This window comes from Heptranchias perlo, chromosome 41 (genome assembly GCF_035084215.1).
Source record: "Heptranchias perlo isolate sHepPer1 chromosome 41, sHepPer1.hap1, whole genome shotgun sequence".
NCBI classification, from domain to species: Eukaryota; Metazoa; Chordata; class Chondrichthyes; order Hexanchiformes; family Hexanchidae; genus Heptranchias; species Heptranchias perlo.
In genome coordinates this window covers 8,256,653-8,279,839 of record NC_090365.1, presented here as the reverse complement: position 1 = coordinate 8,279,839, position 23,187 = coordinate 8,256,653, and the positions used below count along the sequence as shown (strand labels likewise).

Sequence of the window (23,187 nt, the reverse complement as noted above, 5' to 3'; positions counted from 1 at the left end):
ACCTCAGTTAGATCACCCCACAACTGTCTAAACTCAAGGGAATACAAGCCAAGTTTATGCAACCTGTCCTCATTCTGACTCTTCATAATTCAGATATATTTACCAGGCATGTTACCAAGTCAACACGCTGTTATTTGCTGGTAGTGATTGACTGATTCGTTGTGTGTTGCAGGTGGTGGATCTGTTGAATCAGGCGGCACTCATCGTTACCGATAACAAGATCACTGTTCTCAAACAGGTCAGTGACGAGGGGCTACTGCGCCAAGCCAGTGCCCACTGACTTTTATTTTAACCTATGTTAGCGGATCTCCCATGGCATTGCTCATGGTTAGTTGAACGCTCTGCAGTTTTCTAACATATGGAGTGTGATACCATGTATTATTTAGCTGTGAACGTGTGGTTGTCTTTAATCTGGCCCGTCACTTTATGGCCACATCACACTCTTAAGTGTTGTCTACAAAGGGGAGAAAATTTGCAGGGCTGTGGGGAAAGAGCGGGAGAGTGGAACTAATTGGATAGCTCTTTCAAAGAACCGGCACAGGCACGATGGGCCGAAAGGCCTCCTTTGCTGTAAGATTGTATGGTTCTAAATGTCATCCTATGGTCAATTAAATGAATTGCAGATTGACAGGTTCTAGGTCAAGGAAGGAGGTTGAGTAACAGTCAGAAGAAACCAGCACAAAGTGACTGTCTTTCCCTCCCTTTGAAGTGTGACGGACTCAAAAGCTCAATTACAGATAGCGACTGGTAGAAATGCCGTCGGTCCTCCACTACTTGCAGACAACATTGCAGAGTCCTGTGTGTTTCATTTCAATCTTTGCTTCTCCCCTCCCCAGGTTCAGGAGCTGATTGTGAATAAGGATCCCACGCTGCTGGACAACTTTCTGGATGTGAGTGAACTCGTAGTTCCCAAAGAGCAGCGTTTTTGTTTCCAGCTCGCGTGCAATCGTTCTCATCGTTAATAAGTTTGAACGTAGCCCTGAGCAGCGCCGGGGTCTCCTGACTGATGGGGGGAGTGGGGTCCTGAGTTTATATTGTGAATCTTCATGGCTGGTACCTGGTGTTGAATTCAGTCCTGAGTAATGAAGCTTTCCCCTGACTGGGGAGGGGGATTAGGTGGTGCAGTTTGTTTGCTTCCCAGCAGCTACCTGTTTTTGAATGCAGCCTGCCCGTAATAGCCCTTGATTCAAGTCAGGAGGTCTGTTCGTGTGCCTGTGTCGGAGGGGAGGCCTTCTCGATTCCCTAGCGATGCGCAGGATGAATCCAGTTGTGGGCTTTCACCTGGGCGGGTGAGCCTGACCCAAGCCAGCTGGTACAAAGCAGCAGGAATTGCCATTTCCAGAGAGGCCTCATTTCAAACCCAGGGTCCAAGTTAGCAGAGTATGTACAGGGAGGAATGTGGCCATACTGTCTGCTGTCTGTTGCGAGGGCTGCAGGAAATGTTGGGCAGAGTTGGGGAATGTAAATAAAATGAAGGTGCCAGATGAAATGATCTTTCTTAAAGAAGGACTTGCATTAATATAGTGCCTTTCATGGCCTCAGGATATCCCAAAGTGCTTTATAACCAATGAAGTACTTTTTGAAGTGTAGTCACTGTTGTAATGTAGGATCAAACACTGCAGCCAATTTGCGCACACAAGTCCCATAAACAGCAATGTGATAATGACCAGATCATCTGTTTTAGTGATGTTGGTTGAGGGATAAATATTGACCAGGACATTGGGGAGAACTCCCCTGCTCTTCTTTGAATAGTGCCATGCGATCTTTTACATCCACCTGGGAGAGGGCAGACGGGGCTTTGGTTTAATGTCTCATCCGAAAGGCGGCACCTCCGACAGTGCAGCACTCCTTCAGCGCTGCACAATCTTCTGACTCGAGGCGTGAGTGCTACCCACTGAGCCACGGCTGTCACCTAAATTCAGCATCGTGAATATTGCAAAAACTATCTGTGGTGCCTCCACACGGTTGGCGTTTTAGCTGACAAACCGATTTCTTTCTTCGCAGGAAATCATTGCATTTCAGTCCGATAAATCAGTCGACGTTCGTAAGTTTGTGATTGGATTCATGGAGGAGGCATGGTTAGTATATTTTGTTTTTTTAACCAATCGTTGTTTTCCTCTTCTAAAACACTGCAAATCATCACTTCCTTCATTCCGCACTTTCCCCCACCAGTAAGCGGGACAATGAGCTGCTGCCGAAGCTGATCGCAAACCTCAACATGCTGCTGAAGGACGAGAATGTCAATGTGGTGAAGAAGGTTATTTTGACGATGACGCAGCTGTACAAGGTGGCACTGCAGGTAAGTGGCATGCGTAGCCTGAATCTGAGAGGGCATCGTGTTTAAAATCTCAAGCTTCGGCTTTCCAGATGGTTCAGTGTTGAAGATGCCAATCAGTGCATTATCAAACCTAACTACAAAAATGTGCTTTCATATAGAATGTCGCAAGATTTGATAGTGTTCAAAATCATGAAGGGTTCTGATAGAGTAGATAAGGAGAAACTGTTTACAGTGGCAGAAGAGGACACAGATTTCAGATAATTGGCAAAAGAACCAAAGGAGAGATGAGAATTTTTTTTACTCAGTGAGTTGTTATGATCTGGAATGCGCTGCCTGAAAGGGCGGTGGAAGCAGATTCAATAGTAACTTTCAAAAGGGAACTGGATAAATACTTGATGGGGAAACATTTGCAGGGCTATGGTGAAAGAGCAGGGGGTGTGGGACCAATTGGATAGCTCTTCCAAATAGCGGGCACAGGCATGATGGGCTGAATGGCCTCCTTCTGTGCTGTTTGATTCTATAGGAGTGTAATCAAGACAAAAATTGACACCAAGCGAAAGAAGGATTTATTAGGACAGATGACTAAAAGCTTGATCAAAGAGATTGGTTTTAAGGAGGGTCTTGAAGGAGGCGAGTGAGGTGGAGTGACAGAGAAGGGGAATTCCAGAACTTAGGGGCTCAGGGGCTGAATGCACGGCTGCTGATGGTGGGGCGAATGGAATGGGGTAAGAATACAGAGTTGGAGGAATTCTGAGTTCTTGAATGGTTGTGGAGGAGGTTAGAGGCAGGGAGGGGTTGAGACCATGGAGGGATTTGAACACGAGGATGAGAATTTAAAAAACCATATAGAATTGGCCTTCCAGCTTTGATCCCTGGTTTATGCTGAATTTGCTGATCTCAGCGGGGTGTTTGTGGGTAGTTATAGTTGGCATCCATACCCCCCGGGGGCAGAGGGGGGAAAAATCACATTAGAAAAAATATAATTCTTACATTACAACAGTGACTACACTTCAAAAGTACGTCATTGGCTGCAAAGCCTGAGTTTGTGAAAGGCGATATATAAATGTAAGTCTTTTTTTCTTTTCAATGACCTCTCTCCCCTCTCTGCCAGTATCCAGTGACCCCTCCCTCACCACTTGCCAGTATCCAATTGACCCCTCCCCCCTCGCCAGTATCTAGTGACCCCTCCCCCCCTCGCCAGTATCCAGTGGAGTGCCTGGGGATGGGACTAAGAGCAGGGGCTCTTGTAACGTGGCTACAGTGTCACAGTCAATCAGTGCTGCCACAGTGTGTGTTCACCGGATGCCAGTCTGGCCAGGTTGTGATTCCCTCCACGGCACTTGCTGACCAGGTTCACACATGAAGAATAGTCAAGCTGAGCAAGGTGCCGGAGGGTTGCTGGTGGAAGGGTGGGAATTAGAGAATAAGGAAATGGAAGAACCCTATTTGAGTAGAGACGAAAAAAGTCCACGTGCAGGAGATGTGCTACTTGGCAAAGGATAACCATTAGCAACCGGCTCGTGACTGAAGCTGATATTTATGTACCCGTCCTTCTACAATTGGTTTAAGTGATAAAAATAGCGCAAAGCTTGAATAACAATCTGCAGCACCTGCATGGTACATGTGTGTCTCCCTCTACCAGTGTGCGTGCTCCTGTTCGTTATACCAATAGAAGCCTGGTTAGTAAGTGCATTGTCGTTGCTGTTGCATAGTTTTAAAGTCATCGTGGCTATTTTCACCATTTATGGTATAATGTGTCACCAGTCGATGAGCCTCTTCCCTACCCGTATGCCGGCCTCTTGCGCATCCCCGATTTTCATCGCACCACCATTGGCGGCCATGCCTTCAGCTGTCTAGGCCCTAAGCTCTGGAATTCCCTCTCTTAACCTCTCCGCCTTTCTACCTCTCTCTCCTCCTTTAAGACGCTGCGTAAAACTGACCTCTTTGACCAAGCTTTTGGTCACCTGTCCCAATATCTCCTTATGCTGGTCAGTGTCAAATTTTGCTTGATTACGCTCCTGTGATGCACCTTGGGACGTTTTACTACGTTAAAGGCGCTATATAAATGCAAGTTATATATGCCAGGATCTAGATGGTGTAAATATGCTGTGGTTTTTTTGTGGGCAAGGTTTTAACCCATGGTTTTTTTTTCTAATCAGTGGATGGTGAAGTCAAAGGTCATCAGTGAAATGGAGGAGGCATGCTGGGACATGGTCAGTACCATGAAGGATGAAATCGTCCTGATGCTCGACTCCGACAACGATGGAATCCGCACTCACGCCATCAAATTCATCGAGAGTTTGATCATCACGCTGTCGCCTCGCACCCCTGATTCAGATGTCCCGAAACGGCAGGAGAATGATATTAGCCTGGATCGCATTGTGAAGGACCACACTTGCATCAAAGCCAGTGGGTATCCTGTAAAACAACGTGCTACTGGTTGTGAAGTAATAAGTCGAAGGAATAGGGTAATGCTCCCACTGCAGGTCCAAACTATCTACTCATCAAACCTGTGTGCTAGGTGCAGAATTTGTGGGGTTGGAGACGAGGCCAGGTCCAATGGACGGACTTCACTGGAGTGTTACGGACAATGACGGACTGGAAAAGGCAATCTGGTCCCTCCAGCCTGACCCCTTCAATTATGATAACCTTGTGTATCACAATATAGACACTCCCCACCCCACCTAAAACCATGTGATCTCCGGGGAGAGGCAAAAAAACAGATTTAAAAAACCCAGGCCAATTTGGGAGGAGAAAACTGGGAAATTCCTCTCCATACCCCTTTGGTGATCAAAACTAGACCCAGGCGATCACTGTGACCCTGAAAATTCTACCTTTTGTAAGAGATGATCTCCATCATCACTCAAACATTCAGCTCTTGTCTGTTGTTCGATTGAGCATAACAGAGGTTTAGTGGGGAGGGGGGACAGTCATAGAATGGAATCATAGAATTATAACACAGAAGGAGGCCATTCGGCCCATCATGCTGGCTCTTTAAAAGAGCTATCCAATTAGTTCCAGTCCCCCCCCCCACTCTTTCCCCATAGCCCTACAAATTTTTCCTTTTCAAGTATATATCCAACTGACGCATCCAACATTTATGGAATGGGAATGCCGATTACTGACCGTCCTGGTACTTTAACCGCTGGATATCAACATCGCAAATTCATAAATTTTACAGTTGCAAGTTTGCAACAAAAATATATAGCGACAGGCCTCCCAGCTCTGGAGCTGCCTGCTGAGCGCAGTAATCTCACTGATATTTTGTGATCTGCTTCTTTTCCAGGCACACTGCAGGAAGAGGGTAAAATGGCACTGGATCAACTCCTGAAATTCATGGTACATCCCGCCATCTCCAGCATCAACTTGACTGCCGCGCTGGGCTCCTTGGCAACCATCGCTAAGCAACGCCCCATGTACATGTCAGAGGTGATCCAGGCATACGAGACCCTTCACGGTGAGGACATTGAAAGAAAGACTTGCATTTATATAGCGCCTTTCATGACCTCAGAACTTCCCACAGCGCTTTACAACCAATGGAGTTCTTTTGATGTGTGGTCACTGTTGTAATGTAGGAAATACAGCAGCCAATTTCTTGCACAGCAAGATCCCACAAACAATAATACGACAATGACCAGATCACCTGTTTGTGATTTAGATTGAGAGATAAATATTGGTTAGGATACCGGGGAGAACACCCCTGCTCTTCTTCGAAATAGTGCCATGGGATCTTTTACGTCCACCTGAGAGGTCGCGGGTTTGGGAGGTGCTGTCGAAGAAGCCTTGGTGAGTTGCTGCAGTGCATCTTGTGGATGGTACACGCTACAGCCACGGCGCGCCGGTGGTGAAGGGAGTGAATGTTTAGGGTGGTGGATGGGGTACCAATCAAGCGGGCTGCTTTGTCCTGGATGGTGTTGAGCTTCTCGAGTGTTGTTGGAGCTGCACTCATCCAGGCAAGTGGAGAGTATTCCATCACACTCCTGACTTGTGCCTCGTAGATGGTGGAAAGGCTTTGGGGAGTTAGGAGGTGAGTCACTCACCGCAGAATACCCAGCCTCTGACCTGCTCTTGTAGCCACAGTATTTATGTGACTGGTCCAGTTAAGTTTAAGTATTGGGGAAATTTAGCAAGAACCCAGGCTTCAAAATTATTCTCTTTTTTTATAGATTTTCTTTTGAAAGTTGCCAAATTTGCCAAAGTGTGTGTTCGCTAACTTTGCTCGAGGGTCTGGTGTTGAGCAGCATTTTTCCTTGTATTTGCTTTAGCGCAGCAGTAGTTACGGAAATTCGACCTTCCTCAACTCTCGGCCACCTGCCCCTCTCCGCTGCGTGCTGACACAGTCTCAGCACAAGCTCCATCTGATTCAAAACTGGTGCTTACCAGTCACACCTTCTGGAGTCATACCCCTAGAAGATGTGCACGTACAGCCATAGATAGCTTGTCTGGTGAGTCACTCTCTCCTGGATGTGAGGAAGTGCTTGGTCTCTCCTCAGCCTGCCGTCAGGATGTTGCTGCACAAGTGCATTAGCCTGTTCCCTGGTGCACTGCCTTGATTTGTGCCCCTGTTGATTGCACTCGGAAGGAAGAACTTGCTTTTCTAAAATGCATCATCGTGTTTCCTGGATGTTCCAAAGCACTTTGTGCACAATAAATTGTTTTGAAGTGCAGTCACTGTGTGATGTAGCCAAATGTGGCAGCCGTTTTGCACACAGCAAGGTCCTACAGCCAGCAGTAAGACACAAAGCCAGATATTCTATGTTTTTGGTGGTGGTGTTTGAGGTAGTCGTGTTGGCTAGGGCACCAGAGGTGACCAGCTGGTCCATCAAGCCTGACCATTGAGAGTCAGCACCTGTGGAATTGTAACCCACCCATTCCCCCCCCCACCAGTCACAAAGTCACCTGGGGGAGGCAAAAAGCTAGAGAACTACCTTAGTCTCTTTTGAATAGTGTCATGGGACCTTTAACATCCACCTGAACAGGCAGAGTCTCAATTTAATGTCTCATCCAGAGGACAACGCCTCCAGCAATGCTGCGCTCTCATAATACTGCGCAGTCAGTCTAGATTATAGAATCATAGAAAGGTTACAGCCATTTTGCCTATCGAGTCCGTGCCGGCTCTATGCAAGAGCAATCCAGCTAGTCCCACTCCCCCGCCCTATCCCCATAGCCCTGCAAATCTTTTCCTTTCAAGTACTTATCTAGTTTCCTTTTGAAGGCCATGATTGAATCTGCCTCCACCACCCCCTCGGGCAGTGCATTCCAGGTCCTAACCACTTGCTGTGTAAAGAAGTTTTTCCTCATGTCACCTTTGGTTCCTTTGTCAGTCACTTTAAATCTATGTCCTCTGGTCCTTGACCCTTCCGCCAATGGGAACAGTTTCTCTCTATCTACTCTGTCTAGACCCTTCATGATTTTGAATACCCCTATCAAATCTAGCAACCGTCTCTGTTCAAAAGAGAACAAGCCCAGCTTCTCCAGCTTATCCACGTAACTAAAGTCCCTCATCCCCGGAATCATTCTAGTAAATCTCCTATGAGCTCATCCCACTGAGTGAGAGTTCTACCAACTGTGCTAAGTGGACACACTAAAGAGGGAAATGTTCTGGGGGTGGGGGGGCAGGGGGATGGGGGTTTGGGGAGGGCCTGAGAGCACTGGAATGCTAAACCCCTATCAGAGTGGCCGTCGTAATTTTCGAGTCTGTTTTGATTTCAGCAAATCTGCCTCCGACATTGGCAAAGTCGCAGGTCAGCAGCGTGAGGAAGAATTTGAAGCTGCACTTGCTGAGCGTGCTGAAGCACCCATCGTCCTTCGAGTTCCACGCCCAGATCACCACGCTCCTCCTGGACCTCGGCACACAGCAGCAGGAGATCGCCCGCAACATGCCCAACCTGAAGGACGTACGGAAACGGCACCGTGAGGAGGCTGACCAGGGCATGAAGAAAATCAAAATTGGTAAGAGGGTTGTTCGACAGTGGAATACCTCAACATGTCTCACCTCGGTAGTAGTGTTTCCATCTTGAATCGTTGGTGCAATTCTGTAATAACAGCCTGATTGCGTGATGGTGACAGAGATCATAAATGACTCCCAGCTTAAAAATTTCAGATTCCCATATCCTACACTCAGCATCTGCTGCTTCCCTCCATAGAAGAGTTGCTAAAGTTTTTTTTGCCTGGTCTCCTTTTCACCCTTCACCCCTCTTGAGCTCTGAGCTCAATTTTGCTGTTTTTGGTTTATGTCTGAGACCCTCCCCCCAGGCTTTCTTAGTCTAACAGGGCCATGCTTGAGATCCAGGGAGAGATCTCGGCATTTATATAGCGCCTTTCATGACCTCGGCGCATCCCAAACTGCTTTACAGCCAATGTAGGAAACAAAGCAACCAATTTGCACACAGCAAGGTCCCAGAAACAGCAATGAGATAATGACCAGGTAGATAAATGTTGGCCAGAACACTGGGAAGAACTCCCCTGCTCTTTGAATAGTGCAGTGGGATTGTTTATGTCTACCTGAGACGAAAGGTGGGGCCTCAGTTTTAACGTCTCATTCGAAAGAGGGCACCTCCGACAGTGCAGCACTCCCTCAGTACTGTACTGGAGTGTCAGCCTGGATTATGTGCTCAAGTCTCTGGAGTGTGGCTTGAATCCATGACCGTCTGACTCATGATGAGGAGAGAGTGCTACCCACTGAGCCAAGGCTGACACTTAAAGGATTGTTGCCTTTTGTGTGCGGCTACTAAGTGTCGTGTATATTGACTGATGTTTGTTTTCCTGACAGAGCCACTAGGCGAGGATGATGAAGACAAGGATCTCGAACAAGCAGCAGCTTCCACTCCGAAACCTTCTTCGTCCCAGAGCACGCAGTCTGCCATTGATGTCACGGCACAGTTTCTAATGCCGCTGCTCACGCCAGAGAATGTGGCGAATCTGGTGAGTACAGGGTTAACTCGGCCGTCGTGACTGAAGCTGCGTTGGTCCAGGGTGGTGGTTGTTGTTGGGTCCCATGGACAGATGCATCTGCTAACGTTCTGTCAAAGGGACAACATTCTCTGTTCCATGTGGGACAATCCCTGTTGAAAAGGATGTCCTACGTTTATTGTTCTATGTTGTGTGATTCATTTTCTGTGGCTCTGAGCGTGGGTGCTGTTAAATTGCGGCAGGGCTCTGATTTGAATGGAGCACGTTTACTGGAGATTGCAGGATGGTCACGGATGTGGAAGGCCATTTAACCCATCTGGCTCATCCCTGTAAAATGACCCGGCAGTAGCCCTCTCACCATCACAGCGTCCAATTGTATTTACTAAAGAGAAGGATATCGGGGAGGAGCTAGATCCTGAATTGGTTAAAAGCGAGTTGAGCAATGTTATAATAAATAAAAGGAAAGTATTGGAGAAGTTAGTTAAGCTAAAGGAGGACAAATGCCAGTACCTGCCGGGATACATCCAAGGATCCTGAGGGAAATGGGAAAAGAAATAGCGGAGGCCCTATAAATTATATTTCAGGTTTCTATTGAGATTGGCCAATGTAATATCCATTTTCAAAAAGGGAGACACAGCAAACCTAGGTAGTTAGAGGTCGGCTAGTTTAACATCTGCGGGACGGTTAATTTTGGAATCTTTAATTAAAGATGAAATTACTAAATATCTAAATGAAGAAAAAATAATTTGATGCAGCTAACACAGATTTTGAAAGGAAGATTGAGCTTGAGAAACCTGATAGAGTTCTTTGAAGAGTGATATGGTGGATGGGGAAAATGCAGTGGATGTGGTGTACATGGGCTTTCAGAAAGCCTTTCACATGGTACTACATAGGAGACTATGGAATTAGGGGGACGGTGACAAAATGGATTAGAAACTGGTCAGAAGGGAGGAAACAGAGAGTGGGATTAAGGGGAGTTTGAGTGTTTGTAAGTGGGTAGCGGTGTCCCACAGGGTTGTGTCCTGGGACTGCTTCTATTCACCGTGTATGTCAATGATTTGGATGTAGGGCTGGAGGGAGTTGTGTCCAAATTTGCAAATCATAGTAAAATAGGCAGAGTAAATAATTCTTGAGGACTAAAGGAAGCTTCAAGGGGATATTGATAAGATGGCGGAATGAATTAAAAAAAAGTGTAGATGGAATGCAGTCAGTGAGAACATTTTGGTTTAAAAAAAATAAAATCAATAATTATACTATATTATAAGGTGGATGATATGGAAGAGCAGAGGGATTTGGGAGATCGAGTACACAACACATTAAAAGCAGCACCTCAAGTGGAGAAGGCCATAAAAAAGCAAATGGAATATTGGGTTTTACAGAATATAAAAGTCGAGATTTAATGTTGAATCTCTACAAAACCTTAGTAAGGCCTCAGCTGGAGTACTGTGTGCAGTTTTGGGCTATATAGGAAGGATGTTGAGGCGTAGAGAGGGTACAACACAGATTCTCTAGAAATGGGAAGACAGACTTGGAAAAATTGGGGCTTCTTTCATTAAAACAGAGAAAATTAAGGAGTGATTTGACAGAGGTGTTTAAAAATTATGACGGGATGGCACAGAGTAGGTCGTTAAGCCCCTCAAGCCTGTTCCGCTGATAGAGTAGATAGAAACAGTCTGTTCCCAGTGATCAAGGTGCTTAAAGGGAGGGGGATTATAGATGCAAGATTAAATGTAAGAGATTTAGGACGGGAACCAAGAGAAAGATTTTTACACAGAAGATTGTGACGCTCTGAAATGTGCTACTGGAGTTAGTGATTGAAGCAGAGACCATTTCAACATTTAAGAATGGGGATGTTTTTCTATGTTTAAGGGGCTATATAAATGCATGTTGCTAGGTGCTGGAAGGCATTTGGGATCAGAGCGAGAACATGGGATTGGGACTGCTGCTCACGCGGAGGATAAACGCCAACATGGACTGCTTGGGCCGAACGACCTGCTTCTGTTTTAATTGCTATGCAATACCCTTAACCGATTGCAGATTTTCAGGTGCAATGACCAACCCGCAGTCCATTCCACATATTAATGGCTTTGTGCAGTGTGAAGCTCTGTTTTGAGCTCACTCCTGTTTCTGTTTCAGGTTCTGATCAGCATGGTCTACCTCCCAGATGTGATGCCAGCCTCCTTCCAGGCTACCTACACACCAGTGGAGTCGGCAGGGACAGACGCTCAGATTAAACACTTGGCCAGGCTCATGGCCACTCAGATGACATCAGCAGGTCTTGGACCAGGTAACGTGGAGAAGTCAGGGCCCACTGGATAGATCGGCCTGTACGAACATACAAAATTGATGGGCAGGAAAAGCCAGCTGCTCCATATCATGATGGCCGGACCATCATGACCAGACACTCCCACCCCCACAGCCCTGTAATCTCCTGGGAGAGGCAAGAACACCAGAGAAAAAACCCAGAGCCAATAAGAGAAAAAATACTCTGGAAAATTTCTCTCCGACCCCCTCAGGCGATCGAAACCAGTCCAGGAGATCACAAGGACCAAGTGTTATCTGTAAAGCCACTTACCTTCTATATGATGACCCAGTCAGGAATCGGTCCAGCTCCTTCTTGAAGGCACACGTGGGTTTTTATCACCGTCCGAAGTTTTCCTGTTCCCATTTTATTTGTAAGGAATCTTACAACACCAGGTTATAGTCCAACAGTTTTATTTGAAAATCACAAGCTTTTGGAGCTTACCTCCTTCGTCAGGTGGGTGAGTGTTTCACTCACTCACCTGACGAAGGAGATAAACTCCGAAAGCTTGTGATTTTCAAATAAAACTGTTGGACTATAACCTGGTGTTGTAAGATCCCTTACATTTGTCCACACCAGTCCATCACCGGCATCTCCACATCATGGCCATTTTATTTGGGTTGGGTTGGAAGTTTGTGTTGGTATCGCTAGCCATAACTGGTGCAATGATTGACAGTATTCTATAGTACTTGTACATCCCAGTGCCTGCGTACAAGATGAAAACTACCCTCAGTAACTGGGGACGTCCTTTCAGAGTCCTACGGCACTTTCTCCCAATAATCCTGCCCTCTAATGGCTCTTTATCGTTTGAGAGACCGCATCAGACCTGCTTTCCCTATGGCATATGGCGACTCACTGAGAGGGTCTTGTACGTCGTTAATATAGATCCTGGCGAGTGGCTGATTTTAGGTTCCAATCGAGTTCCTCTTGCATTGTGTCAACCCCTCGAGCAGCACCGCTCTGCACTTGTCTCTGAGAGACATGTGGAGCAACGAGAAGTGGCACCTGTGCACCTAAACTTTCTTGGAAAGGCTCCGTCCTAATCGGGCTGTTATTTGAGTCATCGATTGTTTCTCGTCGGATTCAGGTACTCGCATGGTCCCAAACCCGTCTGTATTTAACGTCTGTTGCTCCAGTAACGTGCTGCGTACAGACTGCCAAGTGCCCAGCAGTGCATAGCCGAGCAGTAGTGTGATGATGCTGCTCTGTCACTAGGTAATACAGGAATATGGACCGATGAGAGAGCGCAGGTACCGCAAACACTACGTGTCACTGTAGCAGAGATAATTTTGTAACATCATTTTTGATTTTGGTCGATATACTTGTTAATGTAAATTGGGGTAAGAATGAAAATTCGGGGATGTTGGCCCACCAGGTGGGATGAAAACAAAGACAGAAAGAACTTGCATTTACATCACGCCTTTCACGACCTCAGGACGTCCCAAAGCGCTTTACAGCCAATTAAGTACTTTTTTGAAATGTAGTCACTGTTGTAATGTAGGAAACGCAGCAGCCAATTTGCATACAGCAAGCTCCCACAAACAGCAATGTGATAATGACCGGATAATCTGTTCTGTAGTGGTGTTGGTTGTGGGATCAATATTGGCTCGGACACCAGGGAGAACTCCCCTGCTCTTCGAAATAATGCTATGGGATCTTTTACGTCCACCTGAGAGGGCAGACGGGGCCTCAGCTTAACGTCTCGTTCGAAAGACGGCACCTCCGACAGTGCAGCACTCCCTCAGTGCATCAACCTTGGGTATATGCTCATGTCTCTGAAGGGTACAAACTGCCAGTCTTCCGTGGCATCGGGCACACTACAGGTAGCAATGCCAATCTGATTCACCTGGAGGGTAAATGGCAGCATTTTGGGTGCAGTTGTGATTCCTGGTGTGAGGGGTGACTGTTCTCACTGGCCGCTTGCTTTTCCCTCAGGGGTTGACCAGATGAAGCTCCAGCCAGATGAGGACCTGAAACAGACGAAAGATGTTAAAACTGAAGGTCTGGTTATCAAGCGACGCTACTCCATGATGCGGCAGGGCCAAGCTATCTCTGTTGTCGGAGCACCGGCTCCTTTTGCACAACCCACAAAGGAAGAGGAGATACAAGCAAAGCGCCGGCCAGAACCCATTTTGCCATCAAATCAGTCAAGGTAAGAGGGCAGTGCACCAGTTTGGGGAATCAATTGAGCTGTGATGCACCCTGGCTGTGTATTAGTTACACTATTGGGGGGTGTTCCACAGCCAGGCTCCCGTGTATTGGTTACTCTATTGGGGTGTGTTCAACAGCCGGGCTCCTGTGTATTGGTTACACTATTGGGGGGTGTTCCTCAGCCAGGCTCCTGTGTATTGGTTACTCTATTGGGGTGTGTTCCACAGCCAGGCTCCTGTGTATTGGTTACACTATTGGGGGGTGTTCCACAGCCGGGGTCCTGAGTATTGGTTACACTTTTGGGGTGTGTTCTACAGCCAGGCTCCCGTGTATTGGTTACACTATTGGGGTGTGTTCCTCAGCCAGGCTCCTGTGTATTGGTTACTCTATTGGGGTGTGTTCCACAGCCAGGCTCCTGTGTATTGGTTACTCTATTGGGGTGTGTTCCACTGCCGGGGTCCTGTGTATTGGTTACACTGTAGGGTTTGTTTTTCCCCAATTACTGGTCATGGGGCATTGAGACCATTTGCAGCCCCGGTAGAGATCAGCTGACTCAGCACAGTCTGGGCATTGAGTCTCGGTCCTCCGTGGCTAAGATCGATGGTAATGTTATTCCGAACCCGCAGAGTCCTAACTGGAGCCGTGAGCTGAAGTATCTTGTAACCTCAAGGCGTGCCACCTGATGTTTTACCAGTATCTGGGTGCGGGCAGGTTGGCTGCTTTTTAGTCTGAAATTAAAACCTCAACTAAATTTGCTTTCCCTTGTCCGATTCGGTCCTACGAAAACAAAAAAATTCCAAGGAACCGGAGAGGGAAGGATCAGAAAAATACTCTAATGGCTAGAGCGACGGCTATATGTCTTTTTCAGGCCGATGGGACAGAGCGGACGGAAGAAGGTTTTCCGACTGGGTGATGTGGTGCAGCAGCTGCCTGCGGACAAAATGGACAAGCTGAAGATCGGAGCCGTGCAACGCATCCTCAACTCGGAGAAAGCGGTGGCGAGGGGCGGAGCTGGACCGGTAACGTGTATTACTGTTAACCGGCTGTGGCTCCAGGCTCTCTCTGCATCTGTATGGGGACGTGTAACCTCTGTGCACTTTGTGCCTTGGCTGTGTAATCCTAGCGTTTTTACAACGGACCAAACCAATTAAACGTGCTGGGATGTGTAGCAAGAGCCACAGAGTACAAATCTATAGAGGTTAAGCTGGGCTGTGCAATGCACAGGGCAGAGCTCACTTGGATACAGTGGTCACCACTTCTCAAAATTAAGAGCAACAAGACTTATCCCAAGCTTAAGGATAAGCTTAAACTTCTACACTGACTGCAAAGTATTAAATGGTATAGACAAGTAAAAACAGACTTCAAAGTCAGCCAACAAATTAGTAGTTGAGGGAATAGCATAGGTGCATTTAAGGGGAAGCTAGATAAGTACATGAGGGAGAAAGGAATAGAAAGATATGGTGATGGGGTTAAATGAAGTAAGGTGGAGCATAAACAACGGCATAGACCAGTTGGGCCGAATGGCCTGTTTCTGTGCTGTAAATACTACATAATGAAATTAGGGATGGAGGATATGACTTAAATTAGTTAAAATTGCTATTGGGAAGAACATTTTTACAGAGAGAGAGAGAGAGAGCGCAAGAAATATTTGGCCAGGTCTTCCAGACAGGGTAGTGGAGGCAAAAATCACAGGTCATTTAAAATACTGGGCATAATAATGATGGATGTTATAACGGATGTTATAATGAATGAGTTAGGACAGTGGAGCTTTGAGGTCGATGCGTCAAATGGCTTTTTCACTCCTTAACCCTTGTATACTGCGGGGGCTGTTGCTGTCATTGTGGATCAGAGAACTCTGGCCATCTCTGGCTACACTGTTAATGTCTTTTCTGCTTGTTTTTTTTCCCCCTGTAACTGCATTGCTGCTGAGTAGGATGCAGTGGAGCTGCAACTCATCAGCACAACAAAAAACCCTGATCACAGAGAGCTGAACTGCAGCTGTTTAATAGATGTGCTGCTTTACCACTCACTAGGGGGGCAAAGGAGGAGACTAGAGTGAGGTCCCCGTTGGCTAGATCTCTGTCCTGTTGGACGTGGCCATGGTTGGTAACTTGTAACATTGGGAGTGATGGGCAGCATTAAAACCTGAAGGCCTTCAGCTAGTTTTGTGTTGAATTCCCCTCCCCTGACCAGCAGAGAGTAGACTGCTGTTACAGTGCAGTTTGTTGACTTTTTTTTTTCCATTGGCCCAGATTCGTGTGAAGATCCTCGCGCGCCTCGTGACGCAGTTTGATGGGAAAATGAAAGGCGAGATGATGGATTTCATCCTGGAGGACATCCGAAGCCGCGTCGACCTCGCCTTCGCCTGGCTGTACCAGGAGTATAACCTGTACCTCAGCCAGTGGCCGAACGGCACGCTGGAGAACTACGACGAGTGTCTGACAAGCCTGCTGTCGGGGCTGCAGGAGAAACCAGACCAGAAGGACGGGTCAGTAACCGCGCGGGGCAATCCACTCTGGTCACCTATAACCAAAACTGTTTGTAGCTTTTCCAGCCTTCGCCGCTCCTCTTAAATCCCGACTCTGCGGTACCTCGCCGTGCACGAGCCTCGACGGCAGGCATCAGCCGGCTATTTGACCATGGGGTGCATCACAGCGGGATCCTGTTGTATCTGATATTCGCAAATGCACTTTCTGCCAGGTGATCAACAGAAACCGGGGATGGGGACCTGGGACCTTCAAGGCATGTCTGGCTCAGTAGCCGCACCAGGCCATGCTTATTTCTGCTGAGCCACTGGGTACTCTGTTTTTAAATGGATGATGAAAGGGACCTGCCCATTGCCCAGGGAGGAGCCAAGGAATGCTGGCTTGAGCAATGGGCATTGATTCACTCGGAAGTAAACTTCAGTAAAACAGATGATTCTGATTGTTAGCAAATATTGTCTTTTATTTGCTCATTTTCCTTCAACTAAGTGAGTGCAGTTTTAAGGAAAAGAAAGACTTGCATCTATATAACACTTTTCACAACCTCAAGACGCCCTAAAGCACTTCACAGCCAATCAATTCTTTTAAGTGTAGTTGCTGTTATAATGTAGGAAATGCAGCAGACAATTTTGTGCACAGCAAGCTCCCACAAACAGCAATGTGATAATGACCAGATCATCTGTTTTTCAGTGATGTTAGTTGAGGGATAAATATTGGCCAGAACACCAGGCAGAACTCCCCTGCTCTTCTTCAGATAGAGCCATGGGATCTTTTTTGACCACCTAAGAGGGCAGGGGGGGGGCCTCAGTTTAACGTCTCATCCAAAAGATGGCAGCTCCGACCGACCTTTTGAGGACAGAGAAGGGTTTAAATCCACAGTTCACTCCGGTGGGCTCCTCTGGCATTGTTAGATGCCAAGCACCGGTGGACCCTTTGCAAGCAGCAAGAAGGCAGTGTGGGTGTGTGCTTCCCAGTCCCTGCGGGTTGGATTATTTTCTGTAACTTATGAATGATATTTTTGCTGACTACACATCTTCCTTTATTAGGCTGTTTACCAAGCTGGTCCTGGAAGCTCCATCTATCACCGACAGTGCGTTGGAGGTGATCCGCAGGTACTGCGAGGATGAGGTACGCAGCAGATTACTGGCACGGATCAGTTCCGGTGCTGTCTGTCGCATCATTTATACTGTTCCAAGGTTAAAAGCACTAACTTTGGTCCTCCCTTGACTTTCCTGCAGACCCGCATCTACCTGGGAATGTCGACGCTGAGGGATCTGGTCTTCAAACGGCCCTCGAAGCAGCTGCAGTACCTTCACGTGCTGCTCGACTTGAGCTCTCACGAGAAGGATAAGGTAAAGACACACGATGCAGCTCTCTCCCTGGAACTGAGTTCAGGGGGAGTAGGATGGCTGCTCGCATACTTTGGGGGCGGGGGCCGGGGCTGGGGAGCTGTCTTTTAGCTTTTTATATTGTGTTCACTTGCAAACTTTGACCTCAAGGCAGTTATTTCTCTTTTTTTTTCCTCCAGTTTTCTTCCATCTCCCCTTCACTCCTCGAGACTCTGACTCTTGCTGGGGACCAGTTCCATGGACTCCCTCCCCCGATGTCCACGTGCGTGGACTTTCAAGTGGGAGGATAGTGGAGCACGAACCATGGCTAATTATCTTCTCCCTAACCCAGGGGTGCTGAAGTCAAATTACTGCTGCGCCGTACGAGATCAGCTAATGCAGCACAAACAGGTGATAGAACTCAGGAACTACCTGATCTGTACGGCTCAGTACGATAGCCATGTTGGCCGTGGCTCAGTGGGTGGCACCCACACCTCTGAGTCAGAAGGTTGTGGGTTCAAGCCCCACTCCAGAGACTCGAGCATAAAAAGTCCAGGCTGACACTCCCAGTACTGTCGGAGGTGCCGTCTTTCAGATGAGATGTTAAACCGAGGCCCCATCTGCGCTCTCAGGTGGATGTAAAAACCCCCACGACATTATTCGAAGAGGAGCAGGGAAGTTCTCCCTGGCGTCCTGGCAACATTTATCCCTCAACCAACATCACCGGTTGAGGGATAAATGAGATACCACTATCTCATTGCTGTTTGTGGGAGCTTGCTGTGCGCGAATTGGCTGCCTCGTTTCCTACATTACAACAGTGACTACACTTTAAAAATACTTCATTGGCTACAAAGCGCTTTAGGACGTCCTGAGGTCATGAAAGGCACTATATAAATGCAAGTCAATCGGAATATTGGGAATTACCTGTGTGCAAGCTGTGGTTATCGGGAATGGGCACTTGTTTTTCACCTCTAGGTCCGCTCGCAAGCGCTGATGTTCATTAAAAGAATGTATGAGAAGGAGCAGCTACGCGAGTACATCGAAAAGTTTGCCCTGAATTACTTGCAGCTGCTGGTTCACCCCAACCCACCCTCCATCCTCTTTGGGGCTGACAAAGATACAGGTGAGAGCTCGCTGTGCACCCATTAGACTGTGGGGCATCTGAGGTCGAGATAAAGAGGGGAATGTTAGCATCGCGCCCTTAATTGCCAGTCTCGGAGATGGTGTGTATGGGCAAGGAAGGGTTAGGGTAGCTGGCTGGGGAATGTCTGGCTAGGGTTTTGCTGAGCTGTCTGGTTGGGGTGAGAGTCAGGTGTCTGAGTGTGGCATTTCTGGAGGGGATGTGTCTAGACAGTTTGTTCGATTGGCTGCTTGGGCATGGGTTTATCTGGGTGGAGTGTTGGTGAGCTGGATGGGGTTTGAGTCAGCTATATATTGTGGGGGGCGTCTCGGAGTTCGGTTTGTGGATCCACGGGGTGTGGATGGGGTGTCTGGACGGGGTGTGGATGGGGTGTCTGGACGGGGTGTGGATCAGGTGTCTGGACGGGGGGTGTCTAGACGGGGTGTGGATCAGCTCTTATTATCTGCTGAATTTCTTTTTAAATCCTTTGACTGACAGAGGTGGCAGCCCCTTGGACGGAGGAGACGGTTAAACAATGCCTATACCTGTACCTCGCTCTGCTTCCCCAGAACCACAAGCTCATCCACGAGCTCGCTGCCGTCTACACCGAGGCCATTGCTGACATAAAGCGCACAGTGCTGCGTGTCATCGAGCAGCCGGTAAGTGTGAGTTCTCCTGTAGATACGAGCCCCTGAGGTGTCAGGCGTGGCTCAGTGGGTCTCACTCTCGCTTCTGGGTCAGACGGTCGTGGGTTCAAGTCCCACTCCAGAGATTTGAGTATGTAAACTAGGCTGATAACTCCTGTGCCTCACTGTCAGAGGCCCTGTCTGCCCTCTCAGGTGGACGTAAAAGATCTCTTGGCACTATTTTGAAGAAGAGCAGGGAGTTCTCCCCGGTGGCCAACATTTATCCCTCAACCAACATCACTGAAACAGATTACCTTGTCATTTGTGACCTCAGGGCGTCCCAAAGTGCTTTACAGCCAATGAAGTACTTTTTGAAGTCTAGTCTCTGTTGTAATGTAAGAAACGCGGCAGCCAATTTGTGCACAGCAAGATCCCACAAACAGAAATGCGATAATGGCCAGATAATCTGGTTTTTTTTAGTGATGTTGGTTGAGGGATAAATGTTGGCCAGGACACCGGGGAGAACTCCCTGCTCTTCTTCAAAATAGTACCATGGGATCTTTTACGTCCACCCGAGAGTGCAGACGGGGCCTCGGTTTTGAAAGGCATGCCTGCTGCTGGCACTCCTAGACTAGCTTTGAGGGCTTTAGTTCCTGTTCCACCCGATAGAATGCTTGAAGCATTTGGAAAATGATGGAAAATTTATTCATCTTCAGTTAATTTGAGCCCCAATTATTGCATTTAATTTCTGGACCTTTGACGTTAGTTAAAATGCACCTCATCCTCCTAACCCGTCCCCTTTTAAGTGTTGTCCTGACATAGCACCTGCCTCTTTTATTTAATTCTTCAGTTAACCTTAAGTAACCTTTTCTAAAGCTATACGCAGCTCATTAAACAAACTGTGAAGCTACTGCACCTTTAAGAACAGCCCTCTATTTGAGCACAGACTCTTGTCTGCTCCTCATCAATTACAGGTGAGAGAACAGGAAGGTGACCTTCTCCCCTCATTTGCCACTGCTCCGCTGGTTATTTGGAGGAGCCCAGCGGTCACTGATTTTAGTTTTCCTGCAGCGATGGCGACTGAATGGATGGGAGCGGGGACGTCGCTGGCTGACCAATGTCCCACCTCTCACAGCTACATGCGCTGATGCTCCAGTGCTACCTAACTGTGCCTCTTTGATTTGATTAACGGAGTTACCGTGAAGTTGATACCTTCATTACTACCTACAAGCTACACCGGGCCTTTTTATCCTCCATTCCTTCCTTTCCCGAGGGGGAGGTACCTGGTAAAAAGTAGCTGGACCTGCACCTAAAGTGCTGTAAGCTGCAGGGCTACGGACCGGGTGCTGGAAGGTGGGATTAGAATGGGCACCTGGTTGTTCTTTGAGCCGGCGTGGACATGATGGGCCGAGTGGCCCCCTTCTGTGCTGTATCTTTTCTATGGGGCTGAACCCTGTCACTGTGCAGCTCCTGGGTTGCTGACTCTTGCTGGGTGTAAGTCCAGACAGCGAGTGTCGGTGAAGTATTTGAGTGAGGGGCCTGATCCCATCATCGCTTAACATCCACACACTTGTGCAATTTCCAGCAGGTGTCACTGGATATCGATCAGGATCCAGGAATCCGCGTTAAATTTCCCTTCCAGAGCACGGAGATCACTTGTAGCCGTCCAGCTGCACCAGCTGAGATCCGTTGACTCTTACCAATCCCACTGAGCCACTGGGCGAGCTCTACCCTTATGCAACTTGAGATTTGTCCTTAACCTAAATGGCAGCTGATGATCTTAGCTGCACTTTTCAGCTTGTTTCAGAAAGGTACACCAAGTGGGAGCCATAGGCGGATTCTTAAAACTTGAACAGTGCGTATGTGGGGGGGGGGTTCTGATTTCTTCAAGGTTAGAGTTGCTGGTAAGCGAGCGACCCTGGTGCGTGAAGCAACCCGGGGCACTTGTGCCCATCTGGTGTGAGTTTGCGTTGCAACGAGTTTTGTGTTATTTCAGATCCGAGGGATGGGGATGAACTCGCCTGAGCTTCTCCTGCTAGTGGAGAACTGTCCGAAAGGAGCAGAAACCCTTGTGACTCGCTGCCTACACATCCTAACAGACAAAGGTAACCTTTAAATCTCCCGCTGCTCTCCATCCGTGTCGGTTTAACTGCATTGTCCGCAGGATGCAGCTTTGTCTCTGGGATTTTAGAGTGCGATGATGGATGTGTGAAATATTCATTCTTAGGCTGTGTCTGCAGAGACCATTTTGAACTGCAGAACACTGAAATTAAGTGCTGGGGATTGCAATTCAAAGAGGATTAAGAACATCACATAATTATACTGCACAATGTTAAAGCTTACAGGTTGGTATAATTCCTCAATGGTAAATAAACCCAGTGACAACGCAGAGTCATAAGAACGTAAGAAATAGGAGCAGGAGTTGGTCATACGGCCCCTTGAGCCTGCTGCGCCATTCACTAAGATCATGGCTGATCTTCAACCTCAACTCCTCTTTCCCGCCCGATCCCCATATCCATTTGAGTAACGCGTTTTACGTTCTTCTTTCACATTGTCGAGCAGTTCGTGCTTCTGTCGGCCTTTGTGCATATCACTGCCCCTTGTTGGTGCTGAGAAAGCCAGTAATGATTACTGCTGTGAGTTGTGAAGGGCTTTGTCCCAGGGACTCATGCTTGTGTTTACTGGTGACCCCGGGGCAGTCATCGCACTTGCCCATGGCACGTGTTGAAAGTTGAAAAGAAAGTTGGTCTTGCTCGTATGGTAGTGTCAATTGAATGCACTGCGATGGATTCTAAGGACAGGTTCCATAGACTAGGCTTGCGTTCCCTTGATCATAGAAGATTAAGGGGTGATCTAAATGAGGCGTTGAAGATGATTAAAGGAGTTCATAGGGTAGATAGAGAGAAACTATTTCCACTGGTGGGGGAGTCCGGAACAAGGGGGTGTGGAAAACTATAAAGACCACATTAATGTAGAAATACGTGCAGGGGCATAACCTTAAAATTAGAGCTAGGCCGTTCAAGGGGGAAGTCAGGAAGCACTTTTTCACACAAAGGGTAGTGGAAATCTGGAACTCTCTACCCCAAAAGCTGTTGAGGCTGGGGGTCAATTGAAAATTTCAAAACTGAGATTGACAGATTTTTGTTCGGCAATAGTATTAAGGGTTACAGAATCAGGTGGGTAGATGGAGTTAAGGTACAGATCAGTCATGATCTAATTAAATGGCAGAACAGGCTAGAGGGGCTGAATGGCCTACTTCTGTCTCTGTTCGTGATGCAGTACACATTCTGCCAACTCTCTCTATCTGAGGAATAAGCCTCTTGTGCAACTTGCAGCAAAATCGGCCTGGTCTTATCACAAACTTTGCATGTTTGTGCTGTTATGGTAGAGAGTGGAGTTGGGATGGGTTCTGCTGTAACACAGTTCCATCTTGATCATGATCAGCTTCTCCTCTGTTGTCCGAAGAAAAACATGCTTAGGTAGCAGGAGAAGTGTTTTTAGGATGTGGGTGAACTTTTATTGCCCATCCCTAGTTCCCCAGAAGGCATTAAGAGTCAACCACATAGTGTGGGTCTGAGGTCACACATAGGGCAGAGGTGGCAGGTTCTGACTGGTGAACCAGTTTTCAGGACAATCTGGCTGTTTTTCATGGACTTTTTCTGGTGCCAGCTCAAAGATTACCAGATTTATTGAATTCAGTTTCACATCTTGCCCTGCTCGTCCATTTCTTCCATCAGCTAAAATGTAAAATTCTGTTTTAAGAGACCTGCTAATTGTCAAATAATTGTTCTGTGTAATTCCAGTCCCTCCATCACCTGAGCTGGTAAAGCGAGTCCGCGATCTGTACCACAAGAGGGTCCCAGACGTCCGATTCCTGATCCCTGTGCTTAACGGCCTCGAGAAGGTGATGTACCATATCCATCAGACTGAAGTCAAAGCAAAAATATCTGTTCCCAATATGGCTATTGTATCACGTTGGGGGGAGAA

The 23,187-nt window shown here is 47.5% G+C and overlaps 1 protein-coding gene across 1 annotated transcript in view; it reads left to right on the top strand.

The window, feature by feature from the left end:
* sympk (symplekin) overlaps window positions 1–23,187 on the top strand; it is a 43,333-nt gene that overhangs the window by 2,196 nt on the left and 17,950 nt on the right. Inside the window, exons 2-19 of the mRNA XM_067975022.1 lie at window positions 173–238; window positions 837–890; window positions 2,005–2,078; window positions 2,173–2,299; window positions 4,438–4,687; window positions 5,565–5,735; window positions 7,991–8,230; window positions 9,051–9,202; window positions 11,327–11,477; window positions 13,428–13,644; window positions 14,512–14,662; window positions 15,896–16,131; window positions 17,173–17,254; window positions 17,365–17,478; window positions 18,430–18,577; window positions 19,073–19,233; window positions 21,197–21,305; window positions 23,004–23,104. Of these exons, the coding sequence (XP_067831123.1) occupies window positions 173–238; window positions 837–890; window positions 2,005–2,078; window positions 2,173–2,299; window positions 4,438–4,687; window positions 5,565–5,735; window positions 7,991–8,230; window positions 9,051–9,202; window positions 11,327–11,477; window positions 13,428–13,644; window positions 14,512–14,662; window positions 15,896–16,131; window positions 17,173–17,254; window positions 17,365–17,478; window positions 18,430–18,577; window positions 19,073–19,233; window positions 21,197–21,305; window positions 23,004–23,104 (2,604 nt within the window). The remainder of the gene's footprint in view (window positions 1–172; window positions 239–836; window positions 891–2,004; window positions 2,079–2,172; window positions 2,300–4,437; window positions 4,688–5,564; window positions 5,736–7,990; window positions 8,231–9,050; window positions 9,203–11,326; window positions 11,478–13,427; window positions 13,645–14,511; window positions 14,663–15,895; window positions 16,132–17,172; window positions 17,255–17,364; window positions 17,479–18,429; window positions 18,578–19,072; window positions 19,234–21,196; window positions 21,306–23,003; window positions 23,105–23,187) is intronic.